We start from the raw sequence: 24,032 nt of genomic DNA on the forward strand, positions 1-24,032 counted from the left end.
AGGAAGGGAACAACGTGAGTCTTTAAGGCAGCAGTGGTTGAGTCTTCTCTGGTAAGTGTCATCTATTTCCATGACTAATGAGTGACTTTAAAACATCAACTCAAAACAAATATTAAAGTAGTGCTTTGCAAAAGAAATGACGAATGTAAGGACTCCTGCAGTCTGAATCTGCACTGGGATTTTCATTTGGGATCAGAAAATACACGAGAACATAATGGTACAAATTATGTACCATTACTAAAGCAGTCTTCCCTTGAATAGAAAGTAGACTAGAGACTTCTACTATTAATTAGCACTCTTTGGGCTCCCTTTTAAAAACTTGCATTCAGAATAGTTACCAGAAAATTCAGCTGATTAAATAACACATGGTCTGGCTGAGTTTTATTAACGTGAACTGATTTGAAAATGCATGAGTAACCTATGGTGATTATCTGACTCGGTCAGCATGTCCTTAGCTGGTCTGCTTACCTGGCCGGCTGCCTAAATCAGTGTCCCAGGCACTAGTGCCAGCCCTCAGAAGATCTCCAGGATCCGTACAAATGCTTGGGGAGTTTGTTTTCTTTGTGGCTCACTTTGTTGATTTTCCTAGTTAATCACTGCCATTACTGCTAGCCTTACATGTCCAGCGACTCTTGCCAACATGGTGTGAAAAACAGATTAAACAAAACAAAACAAAGTTCAAACAGCAAGCGCTCTCATGGTGTGGAGAACTCAGACAGACGCAGGCACTTCCGCTTCAGGTTTTCACATCTGGGTCACAGTCACAGGGGGCTTTGCAAGTCCCCCTCTCGCTGCTGGAAACGCTCGCGGTGCAGACCGCTGAGTCCACTGCACATGGTGTCTCAGAAACACCCGTTCAGAGTGCGGATCGCCCACTCACCAAGCCATCTCCGTCAGCGGCACAGCGGAAATGGTGCTCCTTTCTCCGTGAGCAGCCCCGCCGCCCCGGCAGAGTATCCACCAACAAAACATAACGGGTGTTGAGTGCAATTCTTCTCTCATGCCTGCCTCCCTTGCTCTAGGTCCCGATGTGAAAGAAACCCAACAAAGTGTATATAATGCTATACCGTTCGTTCTAAAGCTACTGGGCTACTGGGCTATTTTTTTTTAAGTGACTACTTAAAACATTTTTTCTTTTCTTTCTTTTTTCTTTCAAGAAAACCTGTGCTAAAAAAGGCACTAGATAGATAAAATGAATTCCTTCACTCTTGTATATAGTAATTATATATTGTGTTAGATTCTAAGGTTTAACAAGGTATCACACATTTAGATAAAACATCCAAATTATTCAGCCATCTACTTTTATGTAAAAGTGAATTTCAAGTCCGAGGAATGGCCTGCTGCAGCAATGGAGGCCAGCTGGATCCTGGAGTGAAGACGTCAGCCTCTGTCGGCCCGGAACCTGCTGCTGATGACTCTAGCCGCGGCCACGGGAGGCGAGTCTCCGAGGTGAGCGAGCAGGACCGTGGCCTGGCCTTGGAGGCTTCACTGGCAGCAGCTATGGGAGCCAAGTCGCCTGGAGACCTGAGTGAACGAGACAAAGGTGAAGTTCTCACAGTTGTCCAGCTTGACCTTTCTGGCTAAATTAGGGACGATTCCCCGGAGGGACCGCAGGCCCATCCTCTGTTCTTCATACCACACACTGCCCGTGTCTGTGGCTTCCTTCCTGGCTGTCAGGTAGAAGGGAGACTTGGCCTCCATTTGGGTAGGTGGCCGGTGGATGTACATGTACTTGTAGAGGAGGCAGTAAGGGCACTGTTTGTGTCCCCTGGAATGCTCGTGGTAGATTTTCCCGTGACACACTCTGGTGGAGCCACTCCGGCTCTCTCGCTTGACACTGTCTGTCCGGGCAAAGTAGGGCTGGTTTTGTGGGTCCTTGAGCAACTCGATGTCACCGTACATCAGGTCGGCATGCTCCTGCAGCGTCCGCATGTTCAGATACTGGCTGTTGTACTTGACCACTGTGGACAGGAGAGTAATAGGGCTGTCATCTCCCAGACACCCTGCCTGCCACATCTCCTCCTCATCGGAAAGGGAGAAGTAGACGATGTTGCGAGAACGTGCCCCCGACATCCCTGCCTTACTCAGAACCCACAGCTTCTCCTTGAGTTTCTTGGTGGAGGAGCTAAAGGTGCTGCTGGTGATGGAAAAGCCCACGCCGGCATTCTTGAGGATGCGGTCCAGGCCGCGGCGGATGGCATGCAGCGAGGTAGCCAGGAAGTCAGAGCCGTCACTCTTCTTGACAGTGACGTAAAAGTTCTCAAGCAGCTCATTCAACTTCACTGCGGGGATCTCAAAGGAGACAAACACTGAGGTTACACACGGGAGGACACGCAAACAGCTGACCCCTCTCCTCCCGAGTCCTCCCTAGGGACTGTACTAGGGGAGGACAGTTTCTGGACCTCTGGAGGATTGACCCTCTCACACACTACAGGAGAAAAGCAGCGAATTTCAAACTGGATGGTCTAGGTTTCATAGTTGGCTCCCTCTAACTTCTTTACAACTCACCGTTTCGATCTGCAAAATAGGGCATATATGGGCAGCCACTGTCTCAAAGTTCGTAAGCAGTGCTTACAGGAGATATGGACCATGAGTTTCCAAGGGCTTGTATGCAGCAATGAGCACCCCCCTCTTACAAACGTGTGTCTACAAATGCATGCAGATTACTCCAGGACTGGCCTTTGTAATGCTGACTATTCTCTGGACGGTCCTTTCTTCTCTTTGCTTCCTTCGCCTTTAATACGGTTCAGCCATCCTCTCTAAGGGATCCCATAACTGAACCTTGGAATTATTCCAGCATTAATGTCCTTCATACCTTCCCATACTGATGGTCCCTACTACTGAGCATGGGCTTCGGAGGAAGAGGAGCAACACATCCAACTTACACAGCAAGTTAATGCTCTGTGGGTTTTCACTTAATAATCACTAGGTTTTCAATATCGGTCTTCTAAGTGTGGCTCATAAGAAATCCTTGAGGTCAAGATAAAGATGTAAAGAGCAAGCAGCCTTGAGTCGGGCTATAGTACACACATGCTTTGGAGAAAACAGAAATTCCAATACAAATGTCTGAGTAGAAACTCTACAGTTATCGCTCATTTTGCTAACAGCCTAAGAGTCAAAGAAAGAATAAAAGACGAGTCATGTATTAATAATGAGCCACATTCGGGGCTGGGAGAAATGTGAGTAAGGTGGAGAGTCCTTGGGCTCTTGCACGGATGTCACTCAGGGACTCACAGCCGTAACTCCAGCTCCAGGCATCAGACGCCCCCTTCTGGCCTTTGCAGGCACTCATATGTGCGCGTGCGCGCGCACACACACACAAATAAAAAAGAAATCTTTTTAAAAAATGATATCCATGAAGAATTTGATTTAAAAACAAAAATTACTAATCTATGATTATATAAAACTACATCTGATTGGAAAAAGCACAGGGACAACTAGCCAAACTAGTGGAAACACATGAACTGTGAACCAATAGCTGAGGAGCCTCCATGGAACTGGACCAGGCCCTCTGGATAAGTGAGACAGTTGTTTAGCTTTAACTGTATAGGGGAACCCCAGACAGTGGAATCGGGACCTGTCCTTAGTGCACGAGCAGGCTTTTTGGAGCCTAGTGCCTATGGTGAGACTCTTTGCTCAGCCTTGGTGCAGGAAGGAGGGGCTTGGACCTGCCTCAACTGAATGTACCAGGCTCTGTTGACTCCCCATGGAAGACCTTGCCATGGAGAAGGTGGGAATGGGAGGTGGCTTGGGGGGAAAGGCTGGGAGGGTGGGAGGAGGGAGGACAGGGGAATCTGTGGTTGATATGTAAAACGAATAGAAAAATCTCTTAATAAAAAATAAATAAATAACTATATCTAATTAAATATACTCCAATAACATAAACTAGAATGATTTGTTAGAAAATTTTATTCTTGGTAAACAAACATATATACCCCCAAAGCTAGAAAAGTAAATCAAATTCATAAATAGTAAAATGAGCCAATAAAAACAAAAATGAAAATTAGTGAAGGAAGAAGGAGAAATGAGTAGGTAAGGAAAACATCAACCTTTGAGAAAACCTATCAAGCTGATAAAGTCCATCAGATCTGGGAGGACGAGGAGGGCAGAGAAGGGAACGTAAGCACACCAGGAATAAGGAGGCCACACAAAAGGAGAGTAAAGAACACGGACGAACACTGCATGCCTATGTATATTATGTGAGCATCTCTATGACATGGATGATTTTATTTTTAAATTTGTGTGTGTGTGTGTGTGTGTGTGTGTGTGTGTGTGTGCGCGCGCGCGCTTGCACACACGCAGAGGTTCATGAACGCACAGGCCCACATGCACACTGCAGGTATGTGGCATATAAGTCACTATACTTGTGCAGTTTGACTCTGTCTTACTGTAGTGCTGGGAATCCAATCAAATGCCTGCTACGTGCTGGGCAAGTGTGTGACCACGGACCTACCAATTCTTCTGGATTAAACAGCTTAACAATATGGAAAAAAGCCATAGAGGCTCTCCATTCTTATCTGACCCACATCTACAGAGTATATCAAAAGCCAAGACATATGAATGGAATCCTAAACATAGGCAGCTTTCATGCTGCATATAACTATGTCGGATAAGATGTATTCAGATTAGCAGGATGTCAGGAGAGCCATGCCAGGCTGGGGAGAGGGCTCAGCAGACGACCTGGTTCAAATCAGAACTCCCGGACGAGGCAGCACACATCTGCAGAGCTGGCTCCTCCAGTGAGATGCGGGCAGAGAGGGGCAGGAACTGGCTAGCAGTGCCCAGGCTACCTAGCCTGGGGTACTTAGCCAACAGAGCCACAAGTAGACCCTGCCTCAGAAAAAAGGGCAGGAGTCAAGAACTGACCTCCACAAGCTGCCCTCTGGCCATCACATGTACATCACAGCATGTACCTGTGCTCACGTACACATACACAAACACAATAACAAACACTAAAGAAAGAGACAGAATGTGTTCAAGCGCAATGGTCCCGGTGTGCACAAGTTCCAGGTAACATGGTACCTTGTAAGACACCAACTGCCTGACGACTTACATCACAGTCAAGACGTCAGGGCAGTCCCCCTGCATCCCAAGAGGTGTCACTACAGTGTAAGGACGATCCAATCTCAGTCACTATTTACATGCAAAGACATTCACATGACAGGGAGAAAAATACAAATCTGACAAATATTGAAAAAATTATATTACAGATGTGGCATCTACTTTAAACTTTTCAGAACTGAATTGAAACTGACAGACACTGCAAGAAATAAATCCACTTAATAAAATAAAAGTATTTTATAGGTAAGAACTATAAAAATATACCCATAATGACAATTAGATTCTTCCTTATAAAGTGAGGGACAGGATGGCATGCTGAATTGAAAAATAAAAAAGAAATGAAGAAGGGAAGGAACACAGAAGGACAAAATGTCATTTTCTGATAATCTGTTAGTCTGTCAACAGATTAGGATGGCTCTGTACAAAATGTAAGACTAGCTTTCTTACTTATCGACAAAAAAAGTTAAAACAAGCTGGGCAATGGTGGCACACATCTGTAATCCCATCACCAGGGAGGCAGAGGCAGGGAGATCTCTGAGTTCAAGACCAGCCTAGTCTACAGAGTGAGTTTCAGGACAGCTAGGGATACACAGAGAAACCCTGTCTCAAAAAAAACAAACAAAGTTAAAACAATTAGTTGGGATTCCTTTGGTTGTAGAAAAAAAAAAATCAAACCTGAACAAGCCTAGATCTTAAAGTGGGATTCAGAATTAGGAGAGACCAAAGCCATTAGATATTCTCTCCCCAGCCCCAATCTCTTCCTCTCTGGCATGGGAAACTAAAGCCACAGGGAATTCTACTCCACCCTCACTAGGATGACTAGAATTAAGAAAAGAGAGAGAGCCGGGCGGTGGTGGTGTACGCCTTTAATCCCAGCACTCGGGAGGCAGAGGCAGGGGATCTTGCGAGTTGAGGTCAGCTGGCTAAAGTGAGTCCCAGGAAAGGCGCAAAGCTACACAGAGAAACCCTGTCTCGAACCCCCCCCCCAAAAAAAAAAGAAAAGGAGAGAGGATAACAATTGCTAGTTGGGGTGTTAGGAAATCAGAATGCTTGTACACCTTGATCGAAATGTAAAGTGATGCAGTTGCTTTAGAAACTGACTGTTAGTTCCCCCCAAATCTAAGTTATATACCCAACAAGACTGATAGCATTTGTCCATACTATATGTACACTCTCACACACACACACACACACACACACACACACACACACACACACACACACATCAGTAGGTAAGTGTATAAACAATATGAGGCATATGTGTATATATATATATATATATGTATATATATATATATGAATTTTCTTCAGCAAAAAAAAGTGAATCTTGAAATACCATGCTAAAGAAAGCTCACTTTTTCCACTTCTACAGACACAAAAGGGCAAGTGAGCCAGAGCTAAAGGACAAAGATAATCCTACTAACGTGCAGAACACAGAGTAAGAAATCCACAAGGCAGATGGCAGGGCAGTAGTTACCAGAGCCAGGGGCAAAGAGGAAATGGGGAACTATTCTAGTTGGTGAATAAGGAGTTTCTATTTGGAAGCTGAAAGAATTCTGGGAATGAATAATGGTGACGGTTTGCAGAACAGTGTGAATACAATAAATGCTAAGCTGTACACTTAAAAACTGACCACCATGGTAAACTATCTCCAAGGGTACAACAGTAGCATTCATATCTGGTGAGTGATCAACAGCTATCTAATTGGAGTTACTGCCAGCTAAATAGGAGAGAAATAAACCTAGCCAACTCCCCACGGCTGGTGAAGTCAGGACCCGAGAGGAGAGCCTAGCACCGCCACTTTCCTAAACCAGGATGGTTCCTAACGACACTCGAAATACTTCTCCTAGAGCCACAGTGAAGTGCAGCTCCCACCAGCAAAGCTTCTCTTTGCAGCAGATGAAGATCACAGAAATCTACAAATAGTCAAAATTCCAGAACTGACTATGGAGTCCCCAACCCCAACTGACACATCTATAATACAGTTTCTGCCCCTTGGGCTCAGGGGACATCATGGAAGAGGGGAAGAAAGATTCCTAGAGCTAGAGGGCCAGGATGCCTGTGGTGAGGCAGGGTCCACACATGACAGGAACCTGCACCCATGACACCTCTACTCTACGATCACCTAAACAAGACCTGCATGGTGACACCAGCTGACATGCCAATGTGGAGGGGGAATCCTACCACTTGATGAAATCCACCACTAGATGAAGAGCTATAGGCAAATAATGGCTGCTGAGATAGGGAAAGTCAGTCTTCTCCAGGGACAAGCCCTCAAGACAGGTTACCCAGTCCCGAGTGGCCAGGCCTAAACACATGCACAGAAGCAATACTAAAAAGACTCAGCAGGCTATATGTGTGTGGTACAGTATATATACAGATAGACGTATATGGTAAAAAAGGTACAGAATTGAAGTTCATTCTGTGAGACGACAGTTTCCAAATACAGACAAATACAGACACACACACACACACACACACACACCAATAATAAAGAAGAGTCATGAACTTGAGACGAAGTTGGGAATGTGAGGGGTTGCGGTGGAAATGACAGAAATATAGTACTTATGTGGGAAATTTCAAAAAAGGAGCAAATTTTTACATTACAAACAGCTCAAAAGCTCAATTTTATAATATGGATATTTTGCCATAATTTAAAAAACTTAAATAAATTACTGGATGCGGTGGCAAATGCCTCTAATCCCAACACTACTGATCTCAGGTTAAGTCACTGACCTGACACATCCACCAGCACACAGGCTGTTTTCTCTGTGTCTGTGGGTGCTCCTGATCTCAGGCTAAGTCACTGACCTGACACATCCACCAGCACACAGGCTGTTTGTTCTCTATCTGTGTCTGTGGGGTGCTCCTGATCTCAGGCTAAGTCACTGACCTGACACATCCACCAGCACACAGGCTGTTCTCTGTGTCTGTGGGGTGCTCCTGATCTCAGGCTAAGTCACTGACCTGACACATCCACCAGCACACAGGCTGTTCTGTGTCTGTTCTGTGTCTGTGTCTGTGGGTGCTCCTGATCTCAGGCTAAGTCACTGACCTGACACATCCACCAGCACACAGGCTGCCACTATCTAATCAGGCGGAATCGTGTTGGTGCTGGAGACCGAGTCCTGAACAAGTGCAGCCCAGGTGGGTCTCTGCTCTAGTGTTTCTCCTGGGGTGACGATGTGGATGCGTCATTCGGACAGTGGGACACTGCCTGCTGTATCTGTAGTTCAGCTGGGCTCCTGCACAGGACAGCACCTCACAGCAGAGCCCTGGAGTTTACAGTGGTCTGTACATGTCACATGGGAGCTCTGAGTCAAGTGCCAGGAAAGCTGACTCCACCCGGGGACACTGGTGAGGGGTGTGCACACGGGAAACACAGGTGAGGGGTGTGCACACGGGAAAGAGGGGCACTGGTGAGGGGTGTGCACACGGGAAAGGTGAGGGGGGCACACAGGGGAGGGAGGGTGTGCACACGGGAAAGAGGGGCACTGGTGAGGGGTGTGCACACGGGAAAGAGGGGCACTGGTGAGGGGTGTGCACACGGGAAAGAGGGGCACTGGTGAGGGGTGTGCACACGGGAAAGAGGGGCACTGGTGAGGGGTGTGCACACGGGAAAGAGGGGCACTGGTGAGGGGTGTGCACAGGGAAGAGGGGCACTGGTGAGGGGTGTGCACATGGGAAAGAGGGGCACTGGTGAGGGGTGTGCACACGGGAAAGAGGGGCACTGGTGAGGGGTGTGCACACGGGAAAGAGGGGCACTGGTGAGGGGTGTGCACACGGGGAAGGAGTGCAGCACCAGGAGACGACCCGCACGCAAGGCCACCGGCCGGAACCGATCAAGGACCAGGGAAGCTGCTGAGGTGGTGTCTCTCGTGTTTGTTTTGAACCGTCCAGGAATTTGTTCACCGTATCTATGGCTGCTTCTGCGGGACACAGTTGTTCACAGAATTGTTTCTCGTTGTTGTAAGGTAGGTAGAAATACTCACTTTTATTACTGCTTTTAGTATTTTAGATTCTTTTATATTCTCTGACCTGAATCTCTTGTCTTTTCTTCCTTAAAAAAAAAATGGAGACAGTGTCCCTCTACAGACTCCAGGCTGCCCTTGAACTCTCCGCCATCCCGCCTCTGCCTCCTCAGTGCCGGCATGGACCACCACCCCGGCGTGACCCCTTTGGCCTGCTGCCATCACCTTGCTATCCTACATATTCAAAGAAGTCTTCTCATCTTGCTTACAATTTATTATTTTGTTGTCTGAGTCTCAAAACGTTCTTTTACATTGGTTTGTTTTGTTTTCTGGGACAGCGCTCTCTGAAGCAGGCTTGGCTAGCCTGGAACTGACGATGGCTGAGGCTGACCCTGAGCTTGCCGTGGTCCTTCTGCCTCTGTCTCCCAAGTGCTCAAAGTGCATCTGTGCCACCAGGTCCTGCCTGCTAACTTCCTTCAACATTACACTGACTGACTGATCGATGGCTGTTACAGTCACTTTCATTTCCTAACAAAGCTTCTAGAGTTAACCTCTATTTTCTCTACAAATACTGCTTTTGCTGCATTATTTTACTCCTCCGTATTTTATTTTTAATGTATATACCTTTTATTATTTAAATCTGGGGTGATGGTTGAGACAGGGTTTCTCCGGACTGTTCTGGAACTCACTCTATTATGCAGACTGTCCTCAAACTCAGCGATCCGCATGCCTCTGCCTCCTGAGTGCTGGGATCAAAGGTGTGCACCACCACCTGGTTTATCACTTAACTTATTACAAGAAACCTTGGGAGCAGGACCAGAAGTAATGCATTATTAAATGAAAATTTAAGTGCCAAGAATGAGCACTGTGAGTTACTGGTCAGCAGAGTCCCAGACGTCTCGGAAGTAACATGGCTATTGCCATCATTCTTAGTCACCTGTTACGATGTGACAGGACCTTACAGCTGAAGACACCACGTACTTTAGTTGCCAGATACACAGAAATAAGTCTAAAACTGACTGGGAAACCCTTCCCCGTTGGCTAGCTTACATGGTGCCAAAGGTTCTGTATAGCTCTGGGAGAGAAAAGACGCCAATGGTCTTACACATGAAATCCTCAAATAATAAAAATTTTTTTTTTTTTAAAGAAATTTGGTGAGTAATTAAAAGAATTAAGTCTTCTCAAGACTTGGATTCTTTTTCATTGTAAACCAGAGAAATAACCCTCAAAGTTCAGAGTTGGCTGTAAAACTTAATGATTCACATTCTTTCTCAATGAACCTGTAGGGTGACGGACTCAGAAAACACCATGAGACACAAGAGACCACACTCAGCTCTTGATAGTCTAAGGCACAGGCTCACCCTCAACATAAGCCATGTACTTGAGAGATGCAATTAAACTATTTTCATGTCTTGAATTGATTTTTTTGGCTTTTTGTTAAAATACGTTTTTTTCTCACATAATATATCCTTATATGGTTTCTCTTCCCTCAACCCCCTCTTCGCCTCCTCTCCCATCCACATCTACTCCCTTTCTGTCTCTCATTAGAAATCAAAAGGGGTTCTAAGGGATAATCATAGAATAAAATAAAGTAAGATAAAACAAAAAATAGCACATTGGAGTTGGGCAAGACAAACAAAGGAAAAGAGCCCAGGAGATGGCACAAGAATCAGAGGTCCACTCATTTACACACTCAGGAATCCATAAAAACACTAAACTTGGAGTCATAGGACATACATAGAGGACCTGCTATAGACCTATTCAGGTCCTGTGCAGGCGCCTCAGTCTCTGTGAGTTCGTATGAGCTTTGTTCATGCTAACTTAGAGGACCTTATATTCTTGGAGTCCTCCATCTCCTCTGGCTGTTACATTCTTTCTGCCTCCTCTTCCAAGGGGTTCCCTGGGCCCCGAGGGAAGGGATTTGATGGAGACATCCCATTTAAGGCTGAGTGTTCCAAGGTCTCTCACTCTCTACATAATGTCTGGCTGTGGGTCTCTGTATTTTTTTTCCTATCTGCTGCAGAAGGAAGCTTTTCTACAGATGACTGAGCAAGGCATATCTATGATATGCAAATTATGAGTATATTGCAGAATTGCCACTACGGAGTCACTTTTATCTGCTACTTTTTGTGATGTGATTGCGTTGCTTGTTTTGTTTTTTACTTTCTGAACAGTAGTATTTGGCTTCTTAGGTCCATTTGCTTGGAATATTCTTTTTCCATCCTTTTACCCTGAGGCGATGTTTATCCTTCATGTTAAGGTGTTTTTCTTGGGTGCAACAGATGGATCCTGGTTTCTTATCAGTTCTGTTAGTCTGTGTCTTTTTATTAGGGAATTGATGTTGAGCAATATCAAAGACCAATGACTGCTGATTCCTTTTTGTTGTTGTTGTTGTTGTTGTTGTTGTGGTGGGTGGTGTGTGTGTGTGTGTGTGTGTGTGTGTGTGTGTGTGTGTGTGTGTGTGTGTCCCCTCTTTTGATTTGCTGATCTGGGATTATTTATTCTCTCTAATCTCTTTAGGTTGGACTTTTCCTTCCAGCATCTTCTGTAGGGTTGGACCTGTGATAGATATTAACGTTTGGTTTTAACATAGTCTGTCTTATTTTCTCCATCTATTGTGATTGGAAATTTTGTTGGGTATAGTAGTCTGGGCTGGCTTCTGTGGTTTCTGAGAGTCTGTAGACCATCTGTCCAGGCCCCTCTGTCTTTTAGAATCTCTACTGAGAAGCCAGGTGTAATTCTAACAGGTCTGTCTTTATATTTTATTTCATGTTTCCCCTTGCAGCCTTAATATTCTTTCCTTGTTGTATACCTTGAGCATTTTGATTATTATGTGCCATGGACTTTCTTTTGGGTCTAATCTATTTGATGTTCTGTATGTGTCTTGTACCTTGATAGGCATCTCCTTCTTTGGGTAAGGGAAATTTTCTTCTATGATTTTGTTGAAAATATTTTCTGTGCCTTTGACCTGTGTTTCTTTTCCTTTTTCTATTCCTGGTATTCTTAGATTTGGTCTTTTCATAGTGTCCCAGATTTCCTGGATGTTTGTGCCAGTTTTTTAGATTTAACATTTTCTTTTTTTTTATTTATTTTTCTATTATCAGCTTGATACAGTATAAATTCTTATCCTAATAGTGAAATGTTTCATTGAGGCTTGCCCAGTGATTGAGCAAAACCAAAACTTATTATAAGCCACAGTCATTCTAGGGTCCCCCCTGCTATGTAGCCTCTCTGGTTCTGTGGGTTGCAGTCTGATTGTTCTTTGCTTTATATCTAGAATCCACTTATGAGTGAGTACATACCATGTTTGTTCTTCTGAGTCTGGGTTACCTCACTCAGGATGATATTTTCTAGTTCCATCCATTCGCCTGCAAATTTCATGCTGTCATTGTTTTTCTCTGCTAAGTAGTACTCCATTGTGTATATGTGCCACATTTTTTTAATCCATTCTTCAGTTGACGGGCATCTAGGTTGTTTCCAGGTTCTGGCTATTACAAACAGTGCTGCTATGAACATAGTTGAACATGTATCTTTGTGGTATGATTGAGCATTCCTTGGGAATATGCCCCAGAGTGGTATGGCCGGATCTTGAGGTAGATCCATTCCCATTTTAGATTTAACATTTCCTTTGCCCAAGGTATCCACAATTTCTATTGTGTCTTCAGTGCCTGAGGGTCTCTCTTCCATCTCTTATATTCTGCTGGTGAGGCTTGCTTCTGAGGTTCCTGCTCTAGTCCCTAACTTTTTCATTTCCAGATTTCCCTCAGCCTGGATTTCCTTTATTGATTCTATTTCCACGTTTAGGTCTTGAACTGTTTTATTCATTTCCTTCCACTGTTTGTGTTTTCCTGAATTTAAGGGAGGTATTCATTTCCTCGTTCAGGGCCTCTGTCATGTCCATCAGGGCTGTCTTGGGTCTCTGTCTCGTGCTTCAGCTGTGTTACAACACTCAGGCCTGCTGTGGTAGGGTGGTTGGGCTCTGGTGGAGCCCTGTTGTCATGACTGTTACTGTGTTTTTATTCTGGCATCTAGGCATCTGGACTGGGATGATTGTAATTCTTGGTGCTGATATCTGGTCTTGTCTATGTTGCCCAGGTGTTTTGCTCCTGGGTTTCTGTTTCCTCTCTGTTCTTAGCAGAGTGTGGTGGCTGGATGTTGCCTGGTAGGAAATTCTTCTGGGATCCTGACAGGTGTGGTCACTGGGGATGCCAGGTAAAATCTGTTCCTGGGTATTGGGAGCTGACACTTAGGAATGAGGATGGGCCAGAGAGGGACTGAGGCGGTCCACAGGAGGGAGGGAAGCAGGGTGTTTCACTGGGGTCTGCTACAGAAGAGACTGGGAGGCTGGCCTTGGAGGAATGGAGGGAGGGGGAAGATCTGCAGACAGCCTACTTGCTTCCCTGGTTGGGGTGGCCTGTGGGTTCCCCAGGAGTGCCTGCTCAAGTTGGGGGCTGGGAGAAAGCCATGACTGGGGTACGAGGTTAGGAGGGGAAGAGCTGTGTGATCCGATGGAAGGGGGGGGGGAGGGCAGAGGAAGGGAGGCTGCACAGCTGTGCTGCTGAGCTGAGGGTGAGACTGGGGGTTGGATCTGGAGGAATGGAGGAGAGGCAAAGCTCTGCAGTCAGCCTGCCTGCTTCCCTAGCAGACGTCACATCCTACGAACTCTAAGCCGTGACTTAATTTTCACTTGGTTCATGATATTTTATAATTTCCTTTGTGGTTTCTTCTTGATCTATAGGTCAGTTAATAACTTCCCAGAATCAGGGTCATTTTCGTTAGCGATCTGTAACTAACGCAATTTAATTCTGTTATGCACAGGGTCACACTACAATTTCAATATCCTGAATCAAGACTCACTGTGAACTTCTCCATTGGCTGATGGGTCTTCCTTTACTGCCATGTCTGCTGATGCCTTTGCAGTTGCAAAATACAGCTGTTTTCTTTCAGAGAAAGAGAGAGGAGTGTGGGGAGGAAGGGAGGGAGAGAGTGGAGAGGGAGAGGGGTAGGGAGGAAGATGGGGGAGAGTGGAGAGGAAGAGAGGGTGGGGAGGAAGAGGGGGAGAGGAAGAGAGGGTGGAGAGGAAGAGGGGGAGAGGAAGAGAGGGTGGAGAGGAAGAGGGGGAGAGGAAGAGAGAGGGTGGGGAGGAAGAGGGGGAGAGGGAGAGAGAGGGTGGGGAGGAAGAGGGGGAGAGGAGAGAGAGGGTGGGGAGGAAGAGGGGGAGAGGAAGAGAGAGGGTGGGGAGGAAGAGGGGGGAGGAAGAGAGGGTGGAGAGGAAGAGAGAGGGTGGGGAGGAAGAGAGAGGGTGGGGGGGAAGAGGGGGAAGAGTGGAAAGAGAAAAAGGAGAGAGTGGGGAGGGGGAAATGAGGAAGAAGAGGGAGAGAGTGGGGAGGGAGAGGAGGACGGGGAGGAAGGAAAGGGGAAGAGCAGGGAGAGGGGCAGTATAAAATTTTAGGTGGACAGGTTTCCTTTCAGCTAGTTACAAATGTTACCCTGATGGGGGAATGTCTTTCTGTACGCTGTGAATATGTGTTGCTCTGATTGGTTGATAAATAAAGCATTTTGGCCTATGGCAAGGCAGCTTAGAGGCAGGCAGGAAATTCAAAGATTGACAGGAAGAAGGTACGGGGAGACACTGCGAGCCACCACCATGAGAAGCAAGACATAAAAGTACTTACTGCAAGCCACAAGCCACGTGGCAAAGTGTAGATTTATAGAAATGGGTTAATTTAAGATGTAAGAACTAGCTAGCAAGAAGCCTGCCATGGCCATAGTTTAAAAATAATATAAACCTGTGTGTGTTTATTTGGGTCTGAGCAGCTGCTGGACTAGCAGGTGAGAGAGATTTGTCCCAACCCCAGGCCCCGGAGAAACTTCCAGCTACATTATCCCCTTGTCTGTGGCCTGCAGACTTGCCAATGAGGACATGTTTTGCCCATTTTCCTCTCTTCCAGATCAGTTTGCTACTTATTGTTCCATTTTATCTTGTTACTGTTTTTGTTTAAGAAGCCAATGCTGTTCCATAGAGATTTACACAGCAGCTTCTTCACTGTTCTCTCCTCCCTTGGTGATGGACCCCATTTCCAGATGCTATTGTCTCCCTGTTGGCTGAGAGAGGACATTAAACTTCCTTTAGTGTTTCTCACAGTGTGGAGCTGCTGCTGCTGAGTTCCCTCATCTCTGAATTTTCAAAAGTCATTATCTCATCTTATTTTTAGAAAGACATCTTCACTGTGGATACTGAAATTACTTTTCTTTCAATAATTTAAAGGAGACATTTGTCCCCATATCTTTTCATCTTCCTGGTTTCCAATAGCAAACCTTCTGTCAACCTTTACCTTTGATTCTCTGTGAATCATCATCCTTTTGTTCTAGCTGCTCATTTTATTGCTGGTTAAGAATGTGATTATGATATATTTGTATAGCTTCTTCCTCTTTTTTTAAAAGGATTTTTTTAAACATTTATTTTATTTTCAAATGTGTCTGTGTGTGGATATAGTTACGTGAGTACAGGTGTCTGCAGAATCCAGTAGAGAGCACTGGACCCCTAGAGCTGGAGTTACAAGTTACAAGTGAGTTACCGAATATGCGTGCTGGGAATTGAACTCTGGTCCTTTGCGAGTGCTGTACCCACGTTTAACCACTGAGCATCTCACCAGCCCCCTGACATGGAACTTTTTCAGGAACCTAAAGGTTCCTCCTCTAGCCAAGGTCCTTCAGACATCTACCTTCCTCTTGTCTCCTCGATATTACCAGTTTTGCCCTCAGAAGGAAACATGCTCTTTGGACATTTCACATTCTTTCTTTTGCCCTCACCCCCAGGATGCTTCTCTATCTTCATGTGTAACAGAAAAGCCTCTCACACTACTTAACGCACCATGCTGCCAGAAAGAGAAAGCCAGGGTTTCTATTTCAGCTTTTATTGATTCCCTAACTGCATCACCTAAACTCTGAAATCTTACATGCCTCAGGCTTCAACTAATGGCCGCTACCTGTGAGACCTTTAAACCTATTCCTCTAGCTCATCATTTCCACCATTTTAAACCTCACAAACCCAACTGCTTAATGGATATATCTGTCTGGATCTTGGCTTAGAATCACTGTGCCCATGTCCCCTACTATTCACAAATCTCAAATACTTGAAGTTGGAAAAGCTCTTAAGAGCACATTTCAAGCCGGGTGGTGGTGGTGTACACCTTTAATCCCAGCACTCGGGAGGCAGAGGCAGGCGGATCTCTGTGAGTTCGAGGCCAGCCTGGTCTACAAAGTGAGTTCCAGGAAAGGCACAAAGCTACACAGAGAAACCCTGTCTCGAAAAACAAAACAAAAAAAAAAAAAAAAAAAAAAAAAGAGCACATTTCATAAGGCGGAGACTGGGAACCAAGGATGCTAAATAACTATTTTGTTCATAACTTCTAATTAGTTTCTCTAAAATACCACTTTTAATGTTCCTTTCTGCTCAAAAAACTAATGTATTCTTTTCTTTTTCTTTTTTTTTTTCTGACCCTAGATACTCACAGCTTTTACAATCAGATCCTGCAGCGTGGAAATCCAAGACACATCAGTGATTCCCAGTGTTTACAAAACCCCGAGCTTGTCACTTAAGCATCATCGATGTCTGGTTTTTCTGTCTAGCGAATGGCTCTGCCATTTTGCTCTTTCTCATGTCACTTGCTCTACTGGTCTCCTGTCTTTAATTCTACCAACTCCGGCCTCTTCCTGAAAACATGGCTTAATTTATTCTTCTTTATATGTCAACAAGTGTACATTCATTAGACACTTTCTAAATTCTACTTGGGTGTGTAGATAGTTTCCTTTGTATTTCATGCTCTTTGGTGAGTGCCCCCCACAGCCCTTCGCAGGGTGCCTGGCACCTGGAAGCTCGGTGAAGCCAGCCAGAAGGATTAGCAAACTCACGCGCCCCTTACCTTGGTGATGTCCGTGTGGTCTTTGAGCCCGTTGGTCATGCACCAGTAGCGCCACACGTTTAGGGCGTACCTCGTGGCTTTGGTGGTGTTTGGGCTCACTGCACTGGTACACAGATCATTCAAGTCATCATTAATATTAAATACAGGAAATTTGTTGAGCTTAGTAGAATAAGCTAGAAACAAAAACAACAGAAACATTACAAAAATTTGCCATCCCCTTCTTAGTGAGCTTCATCCTGGGGTGATAGTAAATAAAAAAGAACTTAAAAAGGACACCTAAGAAATGGAATTTCTAGCCAGATGTGGTGGGCACACCTCTAATCCCAGCACTCTCTATGTGCTTGAGGCCAGCCTGGTCTACATGATGAGTTCCAAGAAAGCCAGAGCTACACAGTGAGACCCTGTCTAAAAAAACTGTTTACATGTATGAGAATCCATGCCTTGTATCTAATCCTGATCATTTTGCCATGTACACTGGCTGACACACTGGAAAACATTTCAATAATAGGATGGAATACTAGAAAATTGTAAAGTTTCACTAGAAAATACAGCATTTCTACTAATAGCAAAAAAGTGAGAAGCAAGGAAGTAGTTAGGGAAGACTAAAAAAAGAGGAGAGGGAGGAGATTACAGAAAAGGGAGGACGGCTACGGGAAAGGGAGAACGGTTACGGGGAAGGGAGGACGGTTACAGGGAAGGGAGGACGGTTACGGGGAAGGGAGGATGGTTATGGGGAAGGGAGGACGGTTACAGGGAAGGGAGGACGGTTACGGGGAAGGGAGGATGGTTATGGGGAAGGGAGGATGGTACAGTAAGGGGAGGATGGTTATGGGGAAGGGAGGACAGTTACAGGGAAGGGAGGACGGTTACGGGGAAGGGAGGATGGTTACGGGGAAGGGAGGACGGTTATGGGGAAGGGAGGACGGTTACGGGGAAGGGAGGACGGTTACGGGGAAGGGAAGACGGTCACGGGGAAGGGAGGACAGTACAGTAAGGGGAGGGTGGCAGAGGAAAGGGGAGGTTACTCATCTTCAGTACACAAAGACTCGTCATCTCTGTTAATACAGCGTCAAATTACTTGTGTGCCAACAGGAGCAACCTTAAATTATATGGAGCTATACACCTCCTAATCCCTTCCTGGAAGTAATGCATACACACTCATGCCCCCACACCCACACACATGGGCATGAGGGAGAGTTGATTGATTTAAGCCTTGATTATACAAACCATAAACTAGTTTCAAATCAGAATGGAAGATCAAATGAAAGCAACATTAGGGAAAAAGAGGAATCTGAGGGCAGGCTCACCTTCAGAAGAAAGGGAAAACAGTTTAAATTGCCAAAAAGAAAACCAAATCCATAACCATTAGCTGGTCTTTCCTTACACTCTGGAGTCTGATAAATCAAGTGTCCCTCTGAGGAACGTATTCAAACAGAAACTGGCTAGGTTGGCAGAGAGACCGAAAAATGATAAGTTAGTGCAGTCTGTGATTGGTTTCACGTCACCTAACCTATCTTGGTTTTCATGATGCCCACTGAGGATCTCCTCTGTACCTTACTCCAAGCATCCTGGGGACTCAGAATCCTCCAGCACCCAGGAGAACCACCCCCTCCCATCCACAACAGAGCTGAGAAATGCCCTTGAGTTAATCAACATACTTAAAAAATTATTTATTTTTTTGGCCGGGCGGTGGTAGCGCATGCCTTTAATCCTAGCACTCGGGAGGCACAGGTAGGGGGATCTCTGTGAGTTCGAAGCCAGCTTGGGCTACCAAGTGAGTCCCAGGAAAGGCACAAAGCTACGCAGAGAAACCCTGTCTCGAAAAACCAAAAAAAAAAAAAAATTATTTATTTTTATGTGTACAGGTGTCTTGTCTGCAAGTATGTTTTTGTACCACGCGTGTGCCTGGTGCCCATGGAGGTCAGAAGAGGGCATTGGATTCCCTGGGACAGGAGTTACAGATGGTTGTGAGCTGCCATATGGGTGCTGGGAATCGAACCTAAGTCCTCTAAAGAGCAGCCCATGCTCCTGACCACGGAACCATCTCTCTAGCCCCTCAATACACTCTTATCGATTTCAACCGTACTTGTAGAGCAGCTTTCTGCATATTAGCGCCTCCATTTCAGATGTTTCACATCTGCCTTCTCATTCCTCGGATGTGTGTTCTATGGTGTTGGTTTCCGTGCTTCTGTGACGTCACATTTGTTAGCTTGATCCTGCCCACATTGGGGAAGGCACAAACTGCTTTACCAAGCACAGGTATTGGGAGGGATGAGCGACACTGAGCACATGCTGTCTGAAGCACCTTAGTCCCCTCACCTCTTCCACAAACCTACCTAACCTCAGTATTTGTGGGACTTTCTTGATACTAATAAGATTTGTGTAAAAATTATTAGCATACCTGGTGTGGGCTCTTACTTTAACTGTGCAAAGGTGTGTTATATTTGTTTTTGCTGAATTTGCTTAATTATGAAAAGAGGTGTTACTGTTTCACCTTGTCTGCCTAAGGCATCTGATCTGTCTAATAAAAAGCTGAGCAGCCAGTAGCTAGGCAGGAGAGGGATATGTGGGGCTGGTGGGAGAGAGAATAACTAGGAGAAGGAAGAATGAGAGGAGGAGGAGGAATGAGGGAGACACCCATGGCCAGAAGCCAGGCAGGCACAGTCAGTAGACATGAGAAGCCGTGGAAGTAAGATACACAGAAGGAAGAAAGTAAAGAGCCCTGAAGCAAAAGGTAGATAATTTAAAGGCTAATTTAAGTTAAAAGAGCTAGCCAGAAGCAAGCCCAAGCTAGGCTAAGCATTCATAACTAATAAGAAGTCTCTGTGTCATGATTTGGGAGCTGGTTGGTAGCCCGGAAGAAAAAGCCTGGTATCCACACCTAACATCAATGGAAGCCTACTATGTGCCAATTTTAAAAACCTGTGTGTAATCAGTAACCAAGTACATGTTTTTACCCGTTTTACAGACAAGGAAATAGCATCAAACATCTCAACAGCTTCACACACTCATCAGATATTTATCAAGGAACCTTCACTGTGCAGGAAGTGTACTGCTGAAGCCATGAGCTAGCAACTGGCAGATCCAGGCTCTAGACACGAGTGTGATGGCATGTCCTGGCCACAACAGCAGTGGTATCAACTATTGTGGGGACACAATCTCAGTAAGAACAATTTGGATAGCCCCTTATGCATATTAAAAATATCCTTGTTCCCCAAATTTCCTTGGATTAACCTTCAGTAAGGACAACAGCCACAAGCTGGATGCTGGGGAATGGAACCTGGGTTCTCTGAAAGAACAGCATGTGGTCTGAAAACACTGAGCCATCTCTCCAGCCCTGTGAGGGGAAACCTATTTATGAGAGCTTGGGCCTTGCTACTGCTGTTGAACTCCACTGGTATAGCCCGGTGTTCAAGACTACCTGCAGAAGTGAGTTCTGTCCAAATGTATCAAGTGGGAACCCTCAACAATACTGAATTCCTACCAGCGACTACTAACCTAGGCTTAAGTTTTAAAGGATGAGCACACAAATATAACTGATGCTTGTCAAGCTACAGATGCTCAACAATGATCCCACATTCCTACTAATCCCCCAAGGATAGTACATTCACCAAACAGAAAAAACAAAACATTCAAAACACCACAAATGTGCTGGGGATGTCTTTTTGTATGCTGTGAATGTGTTGCTCTGACTGACTGATGATAAATAAAACGCTGATTGGCCAGTAGCCAGGCAGGAAGTATAGTACAGGTGGGATAATCAGAGAGGAGAATTCTGGGAAGTAGAAGGCTGAATCAGGAGAGGCTGCCAGCCGCCACCACGAGAAGCAAGATGTAAAGTACCAGTAAGCCACAAGCCACGTGGCAACTTATAGATGAATAGAAATGGGTTAATTTAGGATAATAAGAACTAGATAGCAAGAAGCCTGCCATGGCCATATAGTCTATAAGTAAATATAAGTCTCCTTGTGTTTACTTGGGTCTGAGCAGCTGCAGGCCCGGGTGGGACTGGAGAAAACTCCAGCTACACAAATGTATCAGTGGGTAACTGAGAAGATAGGGTATCAGACACAAAGATGAGCCATCACTGTGAAAGAAGAAATGGGAGCACATCCAATATTATACACAGGCACAGAAGCACCACCTGTGTACATGTGATAAGGACTATCTCTTCCTGAGGACAGACAGAATTCATGGGATGAGAAGGTATTTCAAACAGCATGGTGATGAGAGTGCAGCATGCCCCAGATCTAGGACACAGTTTCTCTGTGCCAGAGAAAGTGAGAGCATCAGCTGGACAGATCTGAAAAGCAACACTATCAATTATACCAAGAAACTGTAAAAAGAAACATGGAATATACTACGATAAGCTGGAAGAAGGAACAAAAACACAATCAGTGAAATAGCAAATTTACAATAAAAAAAAATGCCAAGATTAACTTGAAAAGACAAGATTTTAAATACTAGCAAGGGAAAGGGGTCAGGGGAGACAGGTTATCACATCAGAAATGAAAATGATCCCTAGAGCTCACAAAGCGTTGTCTACTTAGGGTTTCTATTGCTGCGATGAAACACCATGACTAAAGAGTAAACTGGGGAGGAAAGGGTTTTTTTGGCTTCCACTTCCACACTGCTGTGCATCACTGAAGGAAGTCAGGACATGAACTCAAACAGGACAGGATCCTGGAGGCAGGAGCTGATACAGAGGCCATGGAGGGAGCTGCTTACTGGCTTGCTCCATATGGCTTGCTCAGTGTACTTTCTTACAGAACCCAGGACCACCAGCCCAGGGATGGCACAACCTAAAAGGGGCTGGGCCCTCCCACATTGATCACTAATTGAGAAAACATCTTACAGCAGGATCTCATGAAGGTGATTCCTCAACTGAGGCTCCCTCCTCTCTGGTGACTCTAGCTTGTGTCAAGTTGACACACAAAACCAGCCAGTACAAAGAGAGAGAAAAAAAGAAAATACCATAAACAACTTGAGGCCAGTAGACCTGAAAATTGAATAAAAAACACAAATGCCACCAAGTCACTACTTACCTAAACATACTAAAAAATTATCAAGTTAAAACAGTTTTCTATAGTTTACAGAAATTGGACCTATAGTAAAATACCCTGAAAGAAATCTTCAGATTCAGATGAATTTTACTAGCAAATTCTTCCAACTTTAGGGAACAAGTAATGACTTATCCATTTTTCATTTTTATTATTTTTTTGTTAAGACAGACTCTCATTGGGAAGCTCTGGCTGGCTTGAAACGCAGACATCCACCTGCCTCTGCCTCCCAAGTGTTGTATCTAAGGTGTGCACCAACACATCCAGATTTATTTTTATTCTGGTGTGTGTGTGTGTGTGTGTGTGTGTGTGTGTGTGTGTGTGTGTGTACAGTGTCAACAGACACCAGAGGGAAGCATCAGATCCCCCAGAACTGGAGTAACAAGAGGTTATGAGGCAACTGATGTGGGTTCCAGGAACCAAATTCAGGCCCTCTGCAGGAACAGAAAGTGTTCTTAGCCACTGAGGCAGCTCTCCAGCCCACCTACCATTCTTTATAAGACAGTATAACTTTTTCATAAAAACAGAACAAAATAAAGAAACCTACAGACTAACTCAGCTATTAAGCAGACAGAAAAATTCTTGGAGAGGACCCCGTGTTCAATTCCTAGTACTCACATGGTGGCTCAAACCATCTGGAACTCTAGTCTCATGACATTTGACACACTCTTCTGACCTCCCTGGGAATCAAACATGCACATGATACACAGACAAGCAAAATGCTCATACACAAAAAATAAAAATCTAAGAAATTTTTAAAGGTAAAAAAGAAAAGATTTAAGTGCTTAAAAAACATCCCAATTAAAAAAAAAAGAGAGAGAAAAGAAAAAAAAAAAACCAAGGAAACTGAATTCCTACCTCATACCATAAACAAGAACAATAAACAATCCCAAATGAACCAAGCTGTAACCTATATAGTGAGTTCAAGGCCAGCCTGGTACATGAGGCCTTGTCTCAAAAGTCAAGACACAACAAAACCATCTCAGCTCTATGACCTTGGAGTAGCCAGATTTTTTTTTTTTTTTTTTTGGTTTTTCAAGACAGGGTTTCTCTGTGTAGCTTTGTGCATTTCCTGAAACTCACTTGGTAGCCCAGGCTGGCCTCGAACTCACAGAGATCCGCCTGGCTCTGCCTCCCGAGTGCTGGGATTAAAGGCGTGCGCCACCACCGCCCGGCAACCAGATATTTTTAAACCATACATCAAAATCAATACTAAGTAAGAGACTGAGAAGTCGGATTGCATAAAAATTAAGAGCAAACACACCCACCTACCCACACATACACATCACAAAAGCATCATTAAGTGAAAAGGGCAAGCCACATAATGGGAAAAGACACTTACCCTGAATTTATCTGACTAATCAACGAGAAAGTGGACAGTCCAACTAAAAATGGGCAATCTTGGGAGCTGCAGAGACGAAATCACCAGTGCAAAGCACTGACTGTGCCCGCAGAGGACGCAGGTTCGGTTCCCAGCACCTACCAGGCAGTTTCACAGCTACGCGTTACTCCAGTTCCAGGGGATCCGATGCCCATTTTTGACCTCTGAGGGAACTACATGCACACACATACATACACTCCAGTGGCACACACACATAAAAAAGGACAAGACTTTAATGAGCCTCGTATAAAATTAGTAATAATCTGGGAACCCCCACATTAATATTCACTGAACAAAACACCTTCAAAGAAGAAGCATCAGGTGTCAATAAAGAACACTTTGCTGGTGCAAGAACACAGCCACCGTCATTTTGGTGCTAATTCACAGTGTCTGATGACGTTGGACATCCATCCATTACATCATTCGTGATTCTACATCCCCAGGAGGGTCACACACAGCCAACACACGTGCATGCATATGCATCGAAAGGCATAGATGAATGTTTGTAAAAGTCTAACAGTATAATAAATAGCCCCAAACTGGAGGCTGTCCTTTGTCCATAATATACCAACTGCATGTGAAATTAGAAAATATTGAACAACAAATTATCATATAACAATAGTGAGGAATGTAC

The 24,032-nt window shown here is 44.9% G+C and overlaps 1 protein-coding gene across 3 annotated transcripts in view; it reads right to left on the reverse strand.

Annotated features, from left to right (window-relative positions):
* Positions 1 to 354: 354 nt before the first annotated feature.
* Positions 355 to 24,032, reverse strand: part of Kiaa1958 (KIAA1958 ortholog) — a 147,720-nt gene continuing 124,042 nt past the window's right edge. For 2 of the 3 annotated variants that reach the window (XM_028856439.2, XM_037202619.1), the window contains 2 exons: positions 16,958 to 17,130; positions 355 to 2,292 (listed from right to left, as the gene is read on the reverse strand). In XM_028856439.2, the coding sequence (XP_028712272.1) occupies positions 1,486 to 2,292; positions 16,958 to 17,130 (980 nt within the window). In that variant the 3' untranslated portion in view covers positions 355 to 1,485. Of the gene's footprint in view, positions 2,293 to 13,889; positions 13,973 to 16,957; positions 17,131 to 24,032 lie in introns of all 3 variants that reach the window. The other variant, XM_028856442.2, reaches the window with a different exon arrangement.

The sequence above is a fragment of the Peromyscus leucopus genome, chromosome 2, assembly GCF_004664715.2.
Source record: "Peromyscus leucopus breed LL Stock chromosome 2, UCI_PerLeu_2.1, whole genome shotgun sequence".
Taxonomy (NCBI): Eukaryota; Metazoa; Chordata; class Mammalia; order Rodentia; family Cricetidae; genus Peromyscus; species Peromyscus leucopus.